The sequence below is a fragment of the Trichomycterus rosablanca genome, chromosome 3, assembly GCF_030014385.1.
Source record: "Trichomycterus rosablanca isolate fTriRos1 chromosome 3, fTriRos1.hap1, whole genome shotgun sequence".
Lineage (NCBI taxonomy): Eukaryota > Metazoa > Chordata > Actinopteri > Siluriformes > Trichomycteridae > Trichomycterus > Trichomycterus rosablanca.
In genome coordinates this window covers 11,622,522-11,640,431 of record NC_085990.1, presented here as the reverse complement: position 1 = coordinate 11,640,431, position 17,910 = coordinate 11,622,522, and the positions used below count along the sequence as shown (strand labels likewise).

General features: G+C 38.1%; 2 protein-coding genes across 3 annotated transcripts; one reads left to right on the top strand and one right to left on the bottom strand.

The window, feature by feature from the left end:
• The first annotated feature begins 50 nt into the window (after positions 1–50).
• LOC134310924 (probable DNA double-strand break repair Rad50 ATPase) lies at positions 51–9,876 on the top strand. The gene is made up of 9 exons (XM_062992688.1): positions 51–209; positions 1,386–1,473; positions 2,358–2,690; positions 3,733–3,759; positions 4,358–4,417; positions 5,252–5,533; positions 6,560–6,619; positions 7,379–7,669; positions 8,710–9,876. Exons 3-9 carry the CDS (start codon positions 2,360–2,362, stop codon positions 9,654–9,656), a joined length of 1,998 nt encoding a protein of 665 aa, XP_062848758.1. The 5' UTR covers positions 51–209; positions 1,386–1,473; positions 2,358–2,359; the 3' UTR covers positions 9,657–9,876.
• Positions 9,877–11,153: 1,277 nt separating this feature from the next.
• gnptg (N-acetylglucosamine-1-phosphate transferase subunit gamma) lies at positions 11,154–17,883 on the bottom strand. Of its 2 annotated transcripts, none has more exons than XM_062992689.1 (10): positions 17,748–17,883; positions 17,054–17,108; positions 16,366–16,488; positions 16,130–16,213; positions 15,328–15,421; positions 14,820–14,934; positions 13,755–13,837; positions 13,241–13,366; positions 11,693–11,774; positions 11,154–11,356 (listed from the first exon to the last, which is right to left on the bottom strand). In XM_062992689.1, the coding sequence occupies exons 1-10, from the start codon at positions 17,794–17,796 to the stop codon at positions 11,268–11,270; spliced, it is 900 nt and encodes a 299-aa protein (XP_062848759.1). In that variant the 5' UTR covers positions 17,797–17,883; the 3' UTR covers positions 11,154–11,267. The 2 variants fall into 2 exon arrangements, with proteins under 2 accessions (XP_062848759.1, XP_062848760.1); XM_062992690.1 differs by lacking the exon at positions 17,748–17,883 and adding an exon at positions 17,285–17,302.
• Positions 17,884–17,910: the final 27 nt, after the last annotated feature.

Sequence of the window (17,910 nt, the reverse complement as noted above, 5' to 3'; positions counted from 1 at the left end):
CACTAGCTTAGTCACGTGACGGTACGACAACAAAACACAGCAGAGCAGGAGGAGTGAACTGTGCATGTAAATTGTAAGATGAGCGGCGTGACATGGTTTCTACTTTGTGATAAAACGGGAGAAACATGCTGAATGTAGCGGAGAAAAAGTAAAACCGAAGTATCGATACTATCAATATTTGGATCGATCCGCCCATCCCTAGTAATAAGGTAGGAACAGCCGTGTGAAAGTGTCAATATCTAGCCTAGCCAACTAGTTCACAGCTGATATACTGACTAAAACCCAAATAACTCATACAACATTATTATTATTATTATGAAAGATAAAGACTTGTGCACTGTGTGCTTTCTGTGTGGAGTTTGCATGTTCTCCCTGTGTCTGCGTGAGTTTCCTCCGGAAGCTCCGGTTTCCTCCCACAGTCCAAAAACATGCAGTCAAGTTAATTGGAGACACTGAATTGCCCTATAGGTGAATGGGTGTGTGTATGTGTGTCTGCCCTGTGATGGACTGGTGCCTCGTCCATGGTGTTACTGTGTGCCTTGCGCCCATTGAAAAGCTGGGATAGGCTATGTGAGATAGGCTTGTGAGAATAACACAAGGCGATATGCTATTAATGATACAGTTGTGTTCATTAAAGGTGGGTTATAACGCGTTACATAGTCTCTGTTACATTTATTTATTTTCCTACATTTAAATATTATGTACTACATATTGTGAAGTGATCATTTTAATTATTAGCACTTAATTACAATTCCTAACTTGACTGACAAATGGAGTTTTTTATTACCATGGTTTTTATATTATTTTTTTGTATATATGTGTTTAGATTTTATGTGATATCGTAGATATAAGTAATATACAGTAAGTAGAAAGGGGTTAAGTGGGAATTCTACATTTGTATGTGGACTAGCATTCCAGACCTTTAAATTTTTTGGCAAGGAATGTATTAGATGCACCAGACCAAATATTCCCAGGGAGCTACATGGCACAGTGCCTATGTAATGAATTAAACTAATCCACATCAGTGCATCATAAAAGTGGGTGTGCCTGTGAGCCATAAAGAGCTCCACCCAAATGCCAAATAATTTCAGTTTCCTTCTCATTAGATTTTAAATAACAACAAGAGTGAAAACAGGATGCTTTTATATTCAGATTTAAAAACAAAATGAAAAGGGGGGGCTTCTTTTTTGCATTGCAACCTTTGAGCCTTCTGCAATGTAGAGCTCGCTTGACTGTGAACAGACTCACCTGAGTTTTGAATTGTGTGTGCATTATGTAAGTACGCATGCTGTTAACAAAGGAGTTCTCTGGTGTTATAGCCTGCAGCACATTCAGGTCACTGAAGTGTTTGAGCAGTTCTGACAGATGGGTGTGTCTGCATGTAGGTATGTGTGTGAGACTGTGTGTGTGAAAGCATGTTAGTTCACACACACTTCTGCCCAGACGAAGGACGGAAGGAGCTGTAAACGGCAGGTAAGAAAAGAATGTACTGATTTCCTATTTATTGCTGATATCAGATAAAAACTGTATGTACAAAGAATATAATTACTAGTTTGATCATTACTATTAATAGACTGGTTTGCACTTTATTTATAAGCTGCATGACATTAAAAATGTGACTCCTACCAAGGGCAGGTGAAATACCCAAAACCTTTACCTTATCCTGAGAGGAAAATGTCCACAGCAAACCAAGCTTTTGCTGTGGACTTAGAAGTTGCCCTGCCATAAAGGAACCTCTGCTCCTGCTTTCAACTTTCTCTTTGTCTATGTGATCCCCAATGAATTCCAGTCAAGTGTTTTTTAAAACAGCAGCTTTTAAGCCAGGGGCTCACAACCTGCAGCCTGTTGGTTGGTTTGTTTGTTTGTTTATTAGGATTTTAACATCATGTTTTACACTTTGGTTACATTCATGACAGGAACGGTAGTTACTCATTACACAAGATTCATCAGTTCACAAGGTTATATTGAACACAGTCTTGGACATTTTAGTATCTCCAATTCACCTCACTTGCATGTCTTTGGACTGTGGGAGGAAACCGGAGCACCCGGAGGAAGCCCACGCGGACACGGGGAGAACATGCAAACTCCACACAGAAAGGACCCGGACCACCCCACGAGGGGTTCGAACCCAGGACCTTGCTGTGAGGCGACAGTGCTTCCCACTTGGCCACCGTGCTGCCCCGCCCGGTGGTTAGTTATGGCTTACAACACAATCCAGTGCAGCCTATACTTTCATGCTATACTGTATGCCAAATAGTTCTATACATTAATGCATTAGTACACCCTGTAAAAGTGGATTTTTGATATCTGTTTTTGATATGCTTTTGATCACAGTGTTTTATGTTTTCTATTCACAGCCATGTTCATACTAATCTGCCGCTATAACCGGGTGTTAGCCTACCCAGGTGATGACGTCACACTGTCCTCTTACCTCTCACCTGAAACCAGTGCTGTACCCATGGAGATCAGGTGGTTTCGAGAAAATGAATGCATTTACCAATATAAAAATGGGCAGGTGAGTGTAGGCAGAGGGTACGAGGGTCGAATGAGCATGTTCACACAGGAGCTGGCAAAGGGAAATGTGTCTCTGGTTCTGAAAGGCGTCAGACAAATGGACACAGGAGTCTACATCTGTCAAGTCCTTACTGGCCAAAACAAGGTGGAAAAGTCTATACGTTTATGTATGTCAGGTAAGTTATGGTGGATTTATGGCATGCACATATGTATAGATGATGTATATGTAATGTATTTTTAGTATCCGATGGGGTATAACATCAGTCCTAGAATGATGTTTTACTGCCCTCAAAAAGGGACATGGTTCGTTGTTTTTTTTTAGTGTGTTTTTGATCCCGTATTGAACAAAGCAACACTGGCCATCTTAGGTATCTGTGAGCAGGCCAGATAACACCCTCCTTCTAGCATGTTTAGAAGCATTTTAGATTGCTTGAAGAACAATTTTATAAATAGTCAGTACATTGCAGGGTTTCTTAGAGGAAGCATGTGTCAACCCTTACCCTTTTAGGGTGGTAGCTGTGGTAGTAGGTACATATGTATATATAAAATACATCAACAAAGAAGTACATGAATAAAAGCAACACAAAGAAGTATAACTACATTTTCATTTAAAGGTAAGGTTAATTTAACATCAGTCTAAAAAACAGCACAATGTGCAGACCAAACTAGGTACCAAAGAATGATACTCGGACTCAAATGTAGACTTATAAGTCTGTGCCTGTTCCTCTGACAGATCTGAATCTCTGTATTTACAGTAAGCCCATTCGTACCCAGAGGGTATTATTATATAACAGCGTTTTCATCTGGTAATTCACTTTATAAGAAACTTTTGTTGGTTTCTGTTACTCTTACTTTTATAATGCTAATCTTACAAGTGATGTTAATGGCAACCAAACAACATTGCACTATTTTATACTGGTTTACTAGGTTTGTTTTAATAATGTGTACAATATGATCTGTATGGTACATCTAGTATCATATACTGTATATTGATTATAGCTTAAGGAGTTAAAACATATACAGTACTGACAATTTTTTACATTGAAAATGTTGGTACAAAAGAAATACATTCTGCAGCTGTATTAATAAAAAAGAATATATTTGTTATTTTGTTTATTAAGTGGTTTGCAATGTTAATTTCTTAATAAAGGATGAGTTTGCATTCATAACTTTCATAACTTTTATTCATAACTTTTATTTGACCTCTGTTTTATTTAGGAATGGAACCAACTTCACCTGATAGCCGTAAGTTCTGTGTTTTTATTTAATGTTTTAGATTAAAATACTGGAATTTTAATTGCCACTGAATGCTACTAAACTACTAAACTACTTACTACTAAAATTAGATATAGAAGTGATATAGGAGGATGCTATTTAAACACAATAACTGTCAGGCGACCAGATAATTAACAGCATTTCCAGGCCATTTTAATAACATAGGTAGTGTGGAAGCCACAAGGCTCCAGTGTCATGGGGACCTGGATTCATAGTGCATCCCCAGTTAGTGTCTGTTCCTTCAGGTTTTCCCACACCCAGATGCAATTTAGAATAGCCAGTCGAAGCACAGGTTTCAGGGACAAAGTTATTAAACCCTTGAAAGGAAATGATAGAAGAGCCATAGCAAACATTTTATTAATCTCTGTCAGGACAAATCTGATCATCAACTAGTGGAATGTTTATGGGTCTAAAATGGAGTGGGTACTGCAACATTATATAATGGACCAAGAAACTAAATCTGGACAGTTTAACAAAACAATAACTCCAAACATAAAGCCAAAATAATTGGAAATTTGAAGACCTGAAAATAGAATCTAATAATGTTTGTATGTTTGTAAATCCACAGCGGGGACAATGATCACAGAAAAGAAAAATCTGGAGATGGAGGAATCTATCCAACTAATTGGTGGGTGTTTTCTTGTTCTGGTGATATTAACTGCTGATCAAATCCAATTAGTAAATGTACAACAAAGTTTCCTTTTTAATTTCAACTGGAGCAACAAAAACTAATATTGCTAACAAGCAATAGAGGTTTATTTCCCATTGATTCTTCATATATTTAGTTTATTTTTAAATAATAATTTTTCTCAATAGTCTGTATTTATAAAAGATAAAATGACATCAAACTGCACCGTAATAATCCAATATTGGCAGCTTGGCGCTGCACCCATTAAAGTGGGTGGTGCACAGCAGTATGGGTCTTGAGGATCTGGGGTCTTTCCTCACTTTTGCTTACTATCTGTAAGAAGTTTTGTATTTTTTCCAGTCCATGTGTGATTTTTCTCTGGGTACCAGTTTTCTTCCAACCCACATCTTGCTATACAGTAATGCGATTTTGACATTTAATACAATGTATTGTTATTGTTGTTGTTAATGTTGTGGTATTTACTGTGTCCTAAACCACTGTAGCAAATCTTTACAATATTATTTAAGAACAGGATTAAGTTAGAGGTGTGCATGGACCATACTGTATAGTTTCAGTAAAGCTTATATAAGAGTAGCTATTCACTTGTTAGCTACATTAGCTCCAGTGCAAAATTTGCAGACCAGCATCAAAGAAGCAACAAGCAGTTACCAGGCCAGGCATGTCTTGACTAATTAACTACATTCTAAGTTTGTGTAAATAGTAATGTTCACCTATCAATTCCAGTCAAACTTACATATATAAATGGACTGTTGTATGAGTATTTGTAAAGTTATTATTTGTTTTTTTTATATGTTTTTTTCATATTATTTAAAGAGTTGAAGAAATTGTTGCAAGTCAAAGAGAAAAAGCTTGAAGATAAAACAAAGGAGTTGGAAATCATGAGTGAAATGCTAAATAGTAATGCAAGTCTCCTGCATTATAAAGACTCGGATCTGGAAACCATGAGTAACCTAGCTCATGAGAAGGATGAACGTATGAAGACCATGTACAGTGCTCTGAAAATGTATAAAAGCGAACTTGAGATGCTGGGAAAGAAATTGCAGGAGAAGAATAACCAGATCCAGCAGCTGTCACTCACTCAATCAACAGTTACAGGTAAACTCCTTATCTTAATATCTATTCACTGAGGACTAGATTTTAAGTGTTAAATGATATTGTGTATTCATTATGTACAAAATAATAAATGCCAGCCAACAAAGCCAACAAAAATCTACTCTAAACAGAAATTACTACAACAAGTTTCCTCAGTTTCAGTCCCCAGAATTCACTCTATCTTGATCAGATTCAAGACTTTCTTCTAAAGGTTAGGCAATACTGTACATGGGTTTTCAGGACTAGTTTTAATTAGACATCTGCATTTTGCCAGAGGGAACATTGATTAGTCTTTTAAAACTGTTGAAAAGACAACTTATTTGTATATAAGGCACATTAGAATGGTTCTAAGGGGGTGCAACTGTTGTTGAGAAATACTATAGCTAAATTGACCATAATTGTTTAGCTGAGATCAATTATCAAGAGCTTTTGTTAGCTCAAGTATACAGAGTACTCTGCTCCAAGTATGTTTAGCTACCTTGTGATGTCTGGAGTTGGTGATTGACAATCAGTGTTTTGAGGGAAGCATGTGTTAGCCCTTACCATCCAGGCTGGTTACTGTTATGTGATAATGGAGGGTTAATTAGTGAGTGAATGGCTAAATTGGAAGGCAACAAGGTTTGAACAAAACCTTAGGAACTGAAAATAGCTCCACAAATAGAGGCAGATAAAGTTAATTCATGGTCAACTTAAATAAAAACAATAACAAATATTATTATCATTTAATGTCAGGCCAAGCTGGCCTCAATAACAAACATTCATGGATGTCACTGTTCAGTAAGTCAAACACTAATCAGTTTGTGTTTTAAGATGTTAGTTTTGAGGTTAGCTTAGTTTTAATATTGTACACTATATGTATTGCTCATTCTATTTCACAACCATGGGCATTAACATGCAGTTGCCCAAGTCAACCACAATGTAACAGGACAACTGAGCAATTCCTTTCAAAGTGGCAATGCCACGCCAAACATTTCCCCACACTATTTATTATTCTGTTTATTTAGGCTAATAACATGTCTTTGTTTTTAGGGAAGTTAAATAGCACAGATCCTGACATCATCGACACTGAGGAATCTGTCCAGGTCCTTGGTGAGTGTGTAGTTTATCTGAAGCAATGTACAGTTAAAAAAATACATACATTTTATTGAATGCTTCTTTGAAAAAAAAATCACATATGCAAAATTTAGATGAGACTAAACTGGAAGGCACACTGGAACCGTAGGGAGAATTAATGCCACACAGCAAGATGGGTTCTAGGAATCTGGATTTGATCTTTTTTTTTCAGATGTTGCCCCCACGGTTGACAAGTTCGCCAATGGATTTTCATTTGGGTACTTCCTCCCTCCTCCCAAAAAACATGCTTAAGGTGGATTTCCTGCCTTGGAGCAAATAATGTATTAAACAATTTATTCTTCTGTGCATCTTTAAAGACTGGGAATTCTGAGCCTTGAGCCACATAACATTGGGCACACGATTGGAGTACTCTCTGCTCAGCCTCCCAGTCCATCACTTACTTGCTCTCCTACATCATGGAGCAAGTAGAGCAACTAACTGCCAAGTTCTTAGGGTATGGAAAACATTAATTGTAATTAAAGACTATATCAGCTATGCTACTCAATTATTTATAACATATATTTGAATTTCCATTGGTATTTATAGAAAAAATATATTGTAGCTACATTAGCTTTTTTTACCTCAATAAAAAACATAATAAAAAATATGAGCCAGACTGTTTTGGCTAACTGACCACACTGGTTGAAAGTAAAAATTGGGTAAATCTGATTTCAGCTGAACCATTTATTTTATAAGGTATTTCTAATCCAGATGGTATCATTTTTTGTACCTTAGAGTTGAAGAAATTATTGCAGAACAAAACAAGGGAGCTTGACCATAAAACTAAGGCATTGGATACCACAACGAAAGAACTGGGAAGGATGGCAAGTCTTCTTCAGAATGCAGACACAGATGTGCAGTACGAACGGGAAGAACGTATGAGGATGATGTTCAGTGAGCTGGAACTATGCAAAAGAGAACTGAGGAGACTGGGGCAGAACCTTCAGGAAAGAAACAATCAGGTCCAGCAGCTTACAGTGATTCTGCAGGATAAAGAACAAAAACTGGAGGAAAGTCTGAATACAGGTGAATTGTTTTTATGCAATGAATGTGTTTAAATGGACCACTAGTCACTAGATACACATTTGTTTAATAGGTACATTCTGTCTTAATACACATCGTTTTTAATCAGATAAGATAGTGTGTTTAGTTATTCTACTCAGGCTGCTTTGCAACTCCTTGTAACTAACAAAAAACGTCGAATTAATGTACAACCAATAGTGTCATTACGTTATAGATGTTTATGAAAAGGAATATATAAGAATATATGTAATACCCAACTAAGGGCAGTTCAGAACCTCTTCACAAATAGTGACTGGCAGCATGGGTTGTACCCAGATTCACATGATCTAGGTCAAAAAATACATTCCAGCCGCTCAGGTGGCACAGTGGTAAAATACGCTAGCACACTAGAGCTGGGATTTTAGATACATCGTATCGAATCTGAGCTCTGCCATCCGGCTGGGCTGGGAGGCTACATGAACCAAGGTTCCTCATAACTGGTGCAATTACGACCTCTGCTGGCTGATTGATGGCTCCTGTGCAGGGTTGGGGAATAATGCGATCAGGATGTGGCTCTCCGTGCACAAGGTTAATCCGCATTTGAACTTGTGCAGGTGCAGTCAGTACTGCACACGTGTCTGAGGGGACGTGTGTAAGTTGCGAAGCTCCTCAGTCAGTAGTGGAGGGTTGTATCGGCTGGATATATTTTTGATTGGTGGACTATTCTCAGTCCAGCAGTGACAGTGAGGTGTTTAAAAACTCCAGCAGCGCTGCTGTGTCTTATCCACTCTTACCAGCACAACATACACTAACACACCACCATCATGTCAGCATGCAGAGAAACAGATGGACTACAGTCAGTAATTGTAGAACTACAAAGTGCTTCTATATGGTAAGTGGAGCTGATAAAATGGACAGTGAGTGTAGAAAAAAGGAGGTGGTTTTAATGTTGTTTAATGTTGTTGATCAGTGTAATTCAGTATTGTTGTGACTAAATTATTTCCTTTGGTTTAGATTGTTGGAAACCTTCATTACCTAACCAGTTATCTTTTTTTTATTTGTAGCAAACGGAGGAAGTTCCAACATGTTGCTTTATTACCAACATTTTGTGTCTGAATTTCTTAAGAATAGTGAAGATATGCTTACCAAAATGTACCAGAACCCAAAGAACCAGCTGGAGGATATTGAGAAATGGATTTTACAAAAAAGGGAGGAGAAACAAATGATGGAGGAGCAGCAGAGCATTGCAGGGTTGGAAAAAGAGTTTTTTAACAATGTCACGATGATAAAACAACAAATTGAGACAGAACATGGAAAGATGGTGGCTTTAGCAAAGTGGATGGCTAAACTAAAGAATGAGTACGAACATGCAGAGACTGACGAGGAGAGACGAGCCTTGGGTGTGCAGCTAAAAGAAGCTTATGAAATCTACAAGCAAAGAGAAGAACAGATAGAAAGTCTGACCAAAAAAATAGACAAACAGAGAAATGGAATTGAGGAAAGACACAGGCAGGTGATCCAGATGATCAGGGAGAAGTATGAAACCGTGTCCAAAATTGAGGCTGAGACCAACATCCTAAAAATAATCCTTCCTGATGTACAGATCTATTTTAGGAATATCACAGCAAATCTGAGGAGCTTCTTGGAGAAGCAGGCAGATAGCTCGGCTACAGAAAGTCAAACTTCAGATCACACAGATGAGAATGTTCAAACTGAGACGAATGAAGCCACAGTGATGGAAATGAAAGAGAAGCTAGACAAGAAAGAATATGTGACGGTTCAGGTTATCCACCAGACATCTAAAGCAGAACCATCCATTAAAGTTAGTCAGGAAATAAATAATAATTGTGATGAAACACACATGTTTAAAGAGGTTAGAGCAAAAGGAGTAGTATTTGTAAATGAGGACACAGATTCAGAATATGAGAGCTCAAATCTGAGGAGTTGGCACAGAACGGTGAATGGAGTGATACTTGAGGAGGATGAAGGAGAACAAGAGGAACAGGAATAGGGAGGAAAGTTGAGGAAGCATGTTTAGACAGGTAAGGTGAACATGGGTCCTGATTCCTGTTTTGCTCTATCAGCTTTGAATTAAAAAAAAAATACTGTAAGACTAATGCTAACTGACTTCTGTCGAAATGATTGTAATTATGAGATGAAACTCCAACACACCCATGACATACTGTTGGGGTACTATATTTTGTCAATAAACGATATAATGGCTGTCATTACTTAGATGTTACAATAGATGCTTTGATATTATGATACATGTTGCAATGTTTTTTTTTATTAATAATGTTTTAGCACATGCAGAAAGCTTGTAATAAAGAGATGATGTTTACCTTAAGCTCATCTTGAAGCTACAGTATATATTAATATGAAAAAGTAGATGGGGCATATAAATATGTTTGTTTGTTTATTAGGATTTTTAACATCATGTTTTACACTCTTTGGTTACATTCATGACAGAACCGGTAGTTACTCGTTACACAAGATTAATCAGTTCACAAGGTTATATCAAACACAGTCATGGACAGTTTTGTATCTCTAATTCACCTCGCTTGCATGTCTTTGGACTGTGGGAGGAAACCGGAGCACCCGAAGGAAACCCACGCAGACATGGGGAGAACATGCAAACTCCACACAGAAAGGACTCAATCCCCAGGCCCCACCTGGGGATCGAACCCAGGACCTTCTTGCTGAGAGGCGACAGTGTTGCCCCATAAATATATGTAAATGGTTTCAAATTTCAATAGTGCACTTAACAAATCAACCATCATCAGGTCTAACAAATGTAATCTAAATTTCAAGACAGCTTTAGGGCTTGCATTCCCTTGTGGGACTCTATTCCAGAGTTTAGTGGTGTTATAAGAAAAACATCTTTCACAAGATGTGCTCGAGTGGTGCAGTGGTGTATTTCAATAGTCTTCCACCTCTGATTCGAACGCATTGTTTTGGTCTGCGTTACTTAATTTGGCTGTTTTTCCACTGGATACCCCTTCTGGCACAACACTGCTTATTTTTATCCAGGCTTGGGACCTGCACTAAGAGCACACTGAGAAGTGCACCTCCCAATAGCTAGGCTGTTTGGCCAGCCCCCTTAGACATAGCCAATCATGTCTGTGTAGCTGTCCGACCACCAGATAGCACCTCTGGGGATTGGAACCCTGGATCTCTGTAGTAGTGGGATGGCACAATTTTGCTCTGCGCCACCTGAGCACCCAACTAAGCTGTTTGTGTAGTGTAAATGTAGTACAGCTTATCAATGTTTTAACATCCCTGCTGTAAAATAAGGTGGTACAGCATCATGCAGTGGGTGTAATGTGAAAATGAGTCAGAATTATATAAATTTCAGGTTGTTTATCAAAAAGGGTAAATACCAGCAGATGAAAAGCAGGCTAGAGTTCACAGTATTACTTTTATTGTAAAATAACATTTAATTGTCATAGTAAAAACTTTATAGTCAATAAATCTGTGCAGATCACTGTTACAAACAAGTCAATGAGCATTAGTTCAAACACCAATATCATCTTTTTATTACATTTCAATTAGCAAACACAGGATCACATTATAATGCTGAACTTAAATAGTCATGAATAAATTGTCATATAGGTTGTATTTTTTAAAGGTTGGGGATGATTCCTGGATCACCACGTAGATGCCGGTTCTGTTGTACTAAAGGCTGAGGGGTCACTGGGGTGTTTGGTCTTTCTAAAAATAAAAAAAGGAACAGAGGAATATGAGTTTACTGTGATAGAACTTTGTCACAATGGTACATATTATTATTTCCAGATGCTAAGAGGATTGATTAATACATGATTTTGCATTATGTAAAGTTATTCACTTCTGAATTATCTTATATAGTAGCTAGCTTCATACAATGGTGTAAAAATTACACATATATTGTAAAGACTCTTTCTGTACCTTAGTTTTATTGCATTCTGAAATAAATGAAACTTTAATGACTATTAGAATGAATCCTCATAGAAACTACATGCACAGTATGAGTGTTAGTCTTCAGTGAACCAGAACTCTTATGGCTTGCACCTGTCTCCACGCTGTATGAAATGTTGTGCTGGGTGAGAAGAGAGCGCAATCGCTCTATTTCCAAATGCTGCTTCTCAAAGTCCTGTCAACACACATATACACACACACACACACACACACACACACACACACACACACACACACACACACACACACACACACACACACACAATTACATTTACTCAAGTACAGTTTCTCAACCTGTAAGCCCTGTGAACATCTGCAGCCTGTAATTAGAATTAGAATAAGTTACTTCATTGCTGTAACCCATGACACCAGCTTTTCCTCAAGGTTGGTGACATCTAATGGCATGTTTGGTGTAAAGTACACATTCTTGCTTGAAGAATTCAAAAACATTGAGCAGTTTGTATAATTTCTCATAACAAATCAGGAAACGACATTTTTTGTCAAATCCCAATCATGGACCCAACACCATGACACCCATGCAGCCTTGTTAGTAATACATCTGTATTATGTGCCCACATTTTCTTTTCTTATTGCTCAGTGTCACTTTTGCTGCTAAATTCTGGACGCTGTTTACTATGATAGACCCTTGAGAAAAGAAAATCATTTGTTTTTACCACTGTCTTGTGGCTGTTTTTTTCTCTTAATTTTCAGCTACACTTGATAAATATAGTTTAAACAAAGGGATAAAAGTCAGTAATGGGACTAAAAACATCCTGGTTTAAATATTCTTGGTGTCACAGGTCTTGTTAGGTGTTTTGCACACACAGCTGGCCGTGTGTAGTTTTAGCTTAGCGGTTAAAGTACTGGATTAGTAATCAGTACATTGCTGGTTCACCACTGCCAAGTTTATATCGTTGGGCCCCAGAGCAAGGTCCTTAATTCTCCATTGCTCATAATAGTAAGTCATAATTGTATTCCACTTTTCCATCGTGTGTGGTACAGCTCTCTTTAGAATTCTGCCACTGGTGTTTGCACTGGGTCGTATCCCCGTTGGGAGTCACGAGTGAAAAAGAAACTGGCCATAAGTAGAAAATGATAGCATTATTTCATCTCTTTAATCAAATTGAATCGAATCAAGGTTTGTCACATACATAGTCATACACAGTACAACTGGCAGTGAAATGCTTTTGTGACTGCTCGGCCACAGTAATTACAAAATATATATTTATACAAAAAAAATATAAAAATGTTTTTTAAATTTAAAAAGTGTAGAAAATTAGACAATTTAAAATTGAAATTGAGAAAAGAACTTGAAAATATAAAAAAAAAAAAATAGAAGCAATTAAAGGTGAAATAGAAGTAATTATAAGTGAAATAGAAGTAATTAAAAGTGAACCAGTTGTGCAAAAGTGACAAAATAGTGCAGAAACTGATTATAATACTGAACATACTGTATATTGTGCAACATAACGCTATAGAGATGTAATTATTATACACAAATACAAATCTATATACATATACAGTACATAAAAACTGTATACACGCATGTACTAATATACACATACATAAAAGTCTATATATACACACATATATACATATAAATTTAGATCTGTGTAATTTAGCATGAACTATAATACACACCTCTTTACACTGATCCAGACTTTGATGTTTGGGACTCTGTGATTGTTCTTCCTGTCTCTGGGGCTGTTCAGCTAGCTTCAAAAAACCAGCCTCTTCAAACAAGCCCCTTAACATCTTGTTGTAGCCCTGCAGGTAATAATATGTACAGTATATTCCAGAGTTATGCTCCCTTGGTAGATGTATAATAAAGGTAATGAAAAACATCTCTGGTTATACAAATAAGGCACACACATTTTTAAAGTGTATCTTTTCTATGTTTAGTACAAAAGAAGGTGGCACCACTTCGGCTGGCTAGATGTACAAAGGGAATGAAGCACTATGTGACTGTGAAATCTGTGACCACCACTGGTGATCAGTTAACATACTAAATCTGTAGCTAATATTGCCCCTATGGTGAGCTATACTAAGTGGCTATTGTTCATAAGAATCTTATAAGAAGAAGAAGTGTATGTGTCACATAATCTAACTATACATTTGAAACTAATGCCGAGTGACTTTGATGTGTGTTGGTCACCTGTTCAGTAATCAGATCTTCATATCGATTCTGTTCAATTTCATCCCATTCTTTCCGCAGCCTTTCACTCAGCACTGGGTACACTATACGTGCACACATACAAACATACACACACAATTTTAACACATCTACATATACAGTTACAGATATGTAACAACCTATAAAAAAAAAAAAAATCGTCTGGACTTGGTACACTACGGGCCACCAGAACAGCTTCAATGCACGTTGGTTTTGGTTCTCCAAGTCTCTGGAACTAGCCTGGCGGGATGAAACACCATTTGCAGCATCTTCACTTGTCCTAGAGTAGCTTGAAACTTGGTGACAAATGCCATAGCACATTTTTTCCAATTTTCCCTCCAATCTAGTCGTATCCAATTACCAGATTGCATTACGCTTCCTCTCTGCTGATGCTGATTCCCACTTCTGATTGAGTAGAGTGAGACTGACACACGCCCCCTCCGACACGTGAAGTAGCCGACTGCATCTTTTTACCTGCACAAGGCGAGTTCATATGCGTATCAGCATGGTGTATGGAGAGCCACAACCTGATCAATGTATTATTCCTCGACTCAGCCAGCAGAGGTCGTAATTGCATCAGTTATGAGGTCCCTATCCAGCTTCCCACCCTGTATAAAGAACAGCCAATCGTTCGTGTAGCTACCCAGCTCAGCCGGATGGCAGAGCTGAGTTCCAAACCAACGAGTTCACAGGAATGAACAGGTGAATTCACAGGATCCTACCAGCTAAATTTCTATGAACTGTATAGAACATGAACACATAATTTTTAAATATAAACAATAATTAAAGTCACGCATTCAGGTCTGTATTGTTCTTTTGGTGTACGCCACACATGCCCTTGTCCACTTGACGAAAATATTGTGAAGATGACTTCTAACCAGATTACTTACCAAGATGTAAATTTCCTAACTTCTCAAAACATTTATATAAGTTTTTCCTTTCATTTGTTACCTGCCTGGAGGCTGGTAAAAAATAAATGTATTTAGAAATCAAAAAGGACCGATTGATCTATCTTTAGCATGCAAACACACACACTTACACACTTACCCAGGAGGGAATGTGCATGGCAGACAAGTGGCGTCTCAAACACCAGCAAGTACAGACACGTCTGCGGCTCAGAGACTCTGACCAACCTACTGCTATTACCACATGTCAAAAGAACCTGAAGAAAAGCATGTTACATTATTAACAAATAACTATTACGTTGAGCTCTAAAGTAGTGCAGCAATAAAGCATTCACAAAACCTTTGGGAGATTGCCACTGATGACACTAGTCTGGGGGTGGAATGGATGGAATTCATTCCCCAAGCACCAGTGGCTTTTTAGGAAAATGCATTGGCATTTAGCTACCCTGTGATAAACAAGACTTAATAAAGTAAAAGTGGTTTCACAAGACTCATAGGAAGTCCCATGCTGGCCCTCTGCCCACCAGATTAGCAGGTGTTATGATAAAGAATTCTCAGGTAATCATAAACATGTCCTGGCTAATTATTTTGAGATTTCAGTTAATGCAATTATCTCACTCACTGACACACACACCTTCACACCCACACACCTTGGACTGTCTGTTCTTGTTTCCACAGGAATCACCTTCTCTCATCCACATAGCAATGAACGTGTTATTCTGGATCTCCCACTCCTGCCAGATACTGCACAATCACACACAAACAATCCACATGTTAGCAATTACATAATATACTGTGCAGTCTTGTGAAATTTTGGACACCTTAAATTCCATGTTTTGCTGGATTCTAAATAAAAATAAGCTACCTTACTCATCCTTTACCTAAAATACTAAATGTGCTATACCCTTTGCACATGCCACATATATTTTTTTGTCAATAGGTTATTTGTTTTACCACTGCTTTATCCTGGTCAGGGTCACAGCAAATCTGATTTATTGGGTGAAAGGCAGGAAACACCCCGGACAGGTCACTAGTCCATCACAGGGCACACACACACACACACATTTACACGTAGGACAATTTTAGCACCTCCAATTGGCCTGACTGCATGTCTTTTGACTTGGGAGAAAACTGGAGCACCCGGAGGAACGCCATGTGGACACAGGATGAACATGCTCCACACTAGGACCCGGCCGGGGAGTCGAACCCAGGCCCTTCTTGCAGTGAAGTGACAGTGCTACCTACTGTGCCACCCACAATATAGCAACAAAGCAACAAACATTAAATAGTTATTTATATTTATGTGTGTGTGTGTGTGTGTGTGTGTGTGTGTGTGTGTGTGAAATGTATGTTAATTATTAAAATTAAGACAATTCTGAGGTTCAAATCGTATTACTGAATTAAGAGTATTCATATTTCAATACACTGCCTTGTGTGAGTGTGTGTGTGTACCCCAGTATTCCACTGTATGCATTCCACCTAAAGCTCTGCTCGTGCTGTGTTACGTTATGGAAAGGACAGAAGTCAAACTTGTACCTAACGCACATGAAAACAAGAAATTATTCATGAGAAATGAGGCACACATTAACATACAAACATCAGTGAGTGATTACATCATCTTAATGGTCACAGCACACATGGTCCTTTTATCAGAATCTACATCAGAGTTGAGTAAAAAGACTACTCACATGGCCTCGGTGTAGCTGAAGCATTTGCCAGCCAGACGTGCCAGATGAGGTGGACCTGATACAGGGGACGGAGAAACTCGGGCCCGGAGCTGGTTGCTCTGTGCCAGGAGAGGATTGTTCAACCTGAGAGAAACAGACATGACAGACACTGATGAATTAGGAACACTACTGCTGTGTCAAACTTAAGAACACAATTTGGGACTGTCTGATTCTAAGTTTCTGCTCCCCAATTTTGAGGTTAGTCGAATGCAGTTGATAATGCAGCTTGCACTCCCTATTCACCAAACACAGTGCTGTAAAAAGTAATTGCCCCATTTTCATTTTTAATTGCCTCATTTATTGCATATGTCACATTACATATAGTCAGTGTATTAAAGCAAAATGTTACACAGACAAAAAATAAATGAAAATTGGTGCAACATTTTAATTTGCTCAGAGAATCAATGTCATCTAAAGTTTTTGCTCAACTGATTCTTGCTCAAAAGTTCTTGCTCAACTGATAAATAGTGAGTTTTGGTGGAGGGTGGTTTGTAGTACACGCTTGGCCCTCTAATACCATTTAAACAATGTTTAACAGACCCAGCCTGTTAAAGCAAAGAACACACCAAGTAAGTGTGTGATCAGATGTCTGTGTGTGGATTAGTATCTCATGGGCAATTGTCTTAGACTGAATGATGTGGTGACTTACCCAAATGTATTTGGTTCCTCCACAATCTTCATCTTCCCAGCAAACACAACTGACACTGCAACAAAAAATCATGATTTATATACACCTGGATTACAAACACATATGAACTAAATCACTGAGTCAACAATAATAAATAGCTTACAATTTACAAATGGATTCTGGTTAAATAACTGTCTATAGAAGATAATAAAACATACAGTGATGCAGGTATTAATTGTGTGTGGTTTTTACTGAGAATAATCTGTAACCAAGCAGGTCGGCACTGTCGCCTCACAGCCAGAAGGTCCTGGGTTCGATCCCCAGGTGGGGCGATCCGGGTCCTTTCTGTGTGGAGTTTGTATGTTCTCCCCGTGTCTGCGTGGGTTTACTCCGGGTGCTCCGGTTTCCTCCAACAGTCCAAAAACATGCAAGTGAGGTAAATTGGAGACACTAAATTGTCTTTGACTGTCTTTGATATTAATCTTGTGTGAACTGCTGAAACTTGTGTAATGAGTAACTACCGTTTCTGTCATGAATGTAACCAAAGTATGAAACATGACTTTAAAATCCTAATAAATAAACAAACTGCGTCTCTTTGGTTCGAACCATACAAAAGATTCGATTCTTTTTCTGAATCAATCGGTTCATTTGATTCAATCTCTGAAAATACCCGTTATTAGCGTGAAAACACAAAATAAAATAACAGTCAACTTACCCAGACATGCCAGCCATGGTAAATATCGTCCAATAAAAGTACACAACATGAGTGTGAAATCTACAGTGTGTTTAAAGAGAATTCAGCAGAATTCACACTCTTTCCCTGTAGGGTCTGGAGAGCATCGCCATCTTGAAGTTACTGTTAATCACATGACTCAAGA

Bases quoted from the DNA above. Each gene is read 5' to 3' on its own strand.
- LOC134310924 (XM_062992688.1), top strand. From the start codon at position 2,360: ATGTTCATACTAATCTGCCGCTATAACCGGGTGTTAGCCTACCCAGGT. The intron at 3,760-4,357 runs GTAAGTTCTGTG...GTAAATCCACAG, and splicing joins ACCAACTTCACCTGATAGCC to CGGGGACAATGATCACAGAA. The intron at 6,620-7,378 runs GTGAGTGTGTAG...TTTGTACCTTAG, and splicing joins GGAATCTGTCCAGGTCCTTG to AGTTGAAGAAATTATTGCAG.
- gnptg (XM_062992689.1), bottom strand. From the start codon at position 17,796: ATGTTGTGTACTTTTATTGGACGATATTTACCATGGCTGGCATGTCTG. The intron at 15,422-16,129 runs GTACACACACAC...GTGATTGTGCAG, and splicing joins GCATACAGTGGAATACTGGG to TATCTGGCAGGAGTGGGAGA. The intron at 13,367-13,754 runs GTGACCAACACA...TATTACCTGCAG, and splicing joins AAGATCTGATTACTGAACAG to GGCTACAACAAGATGTTAAG.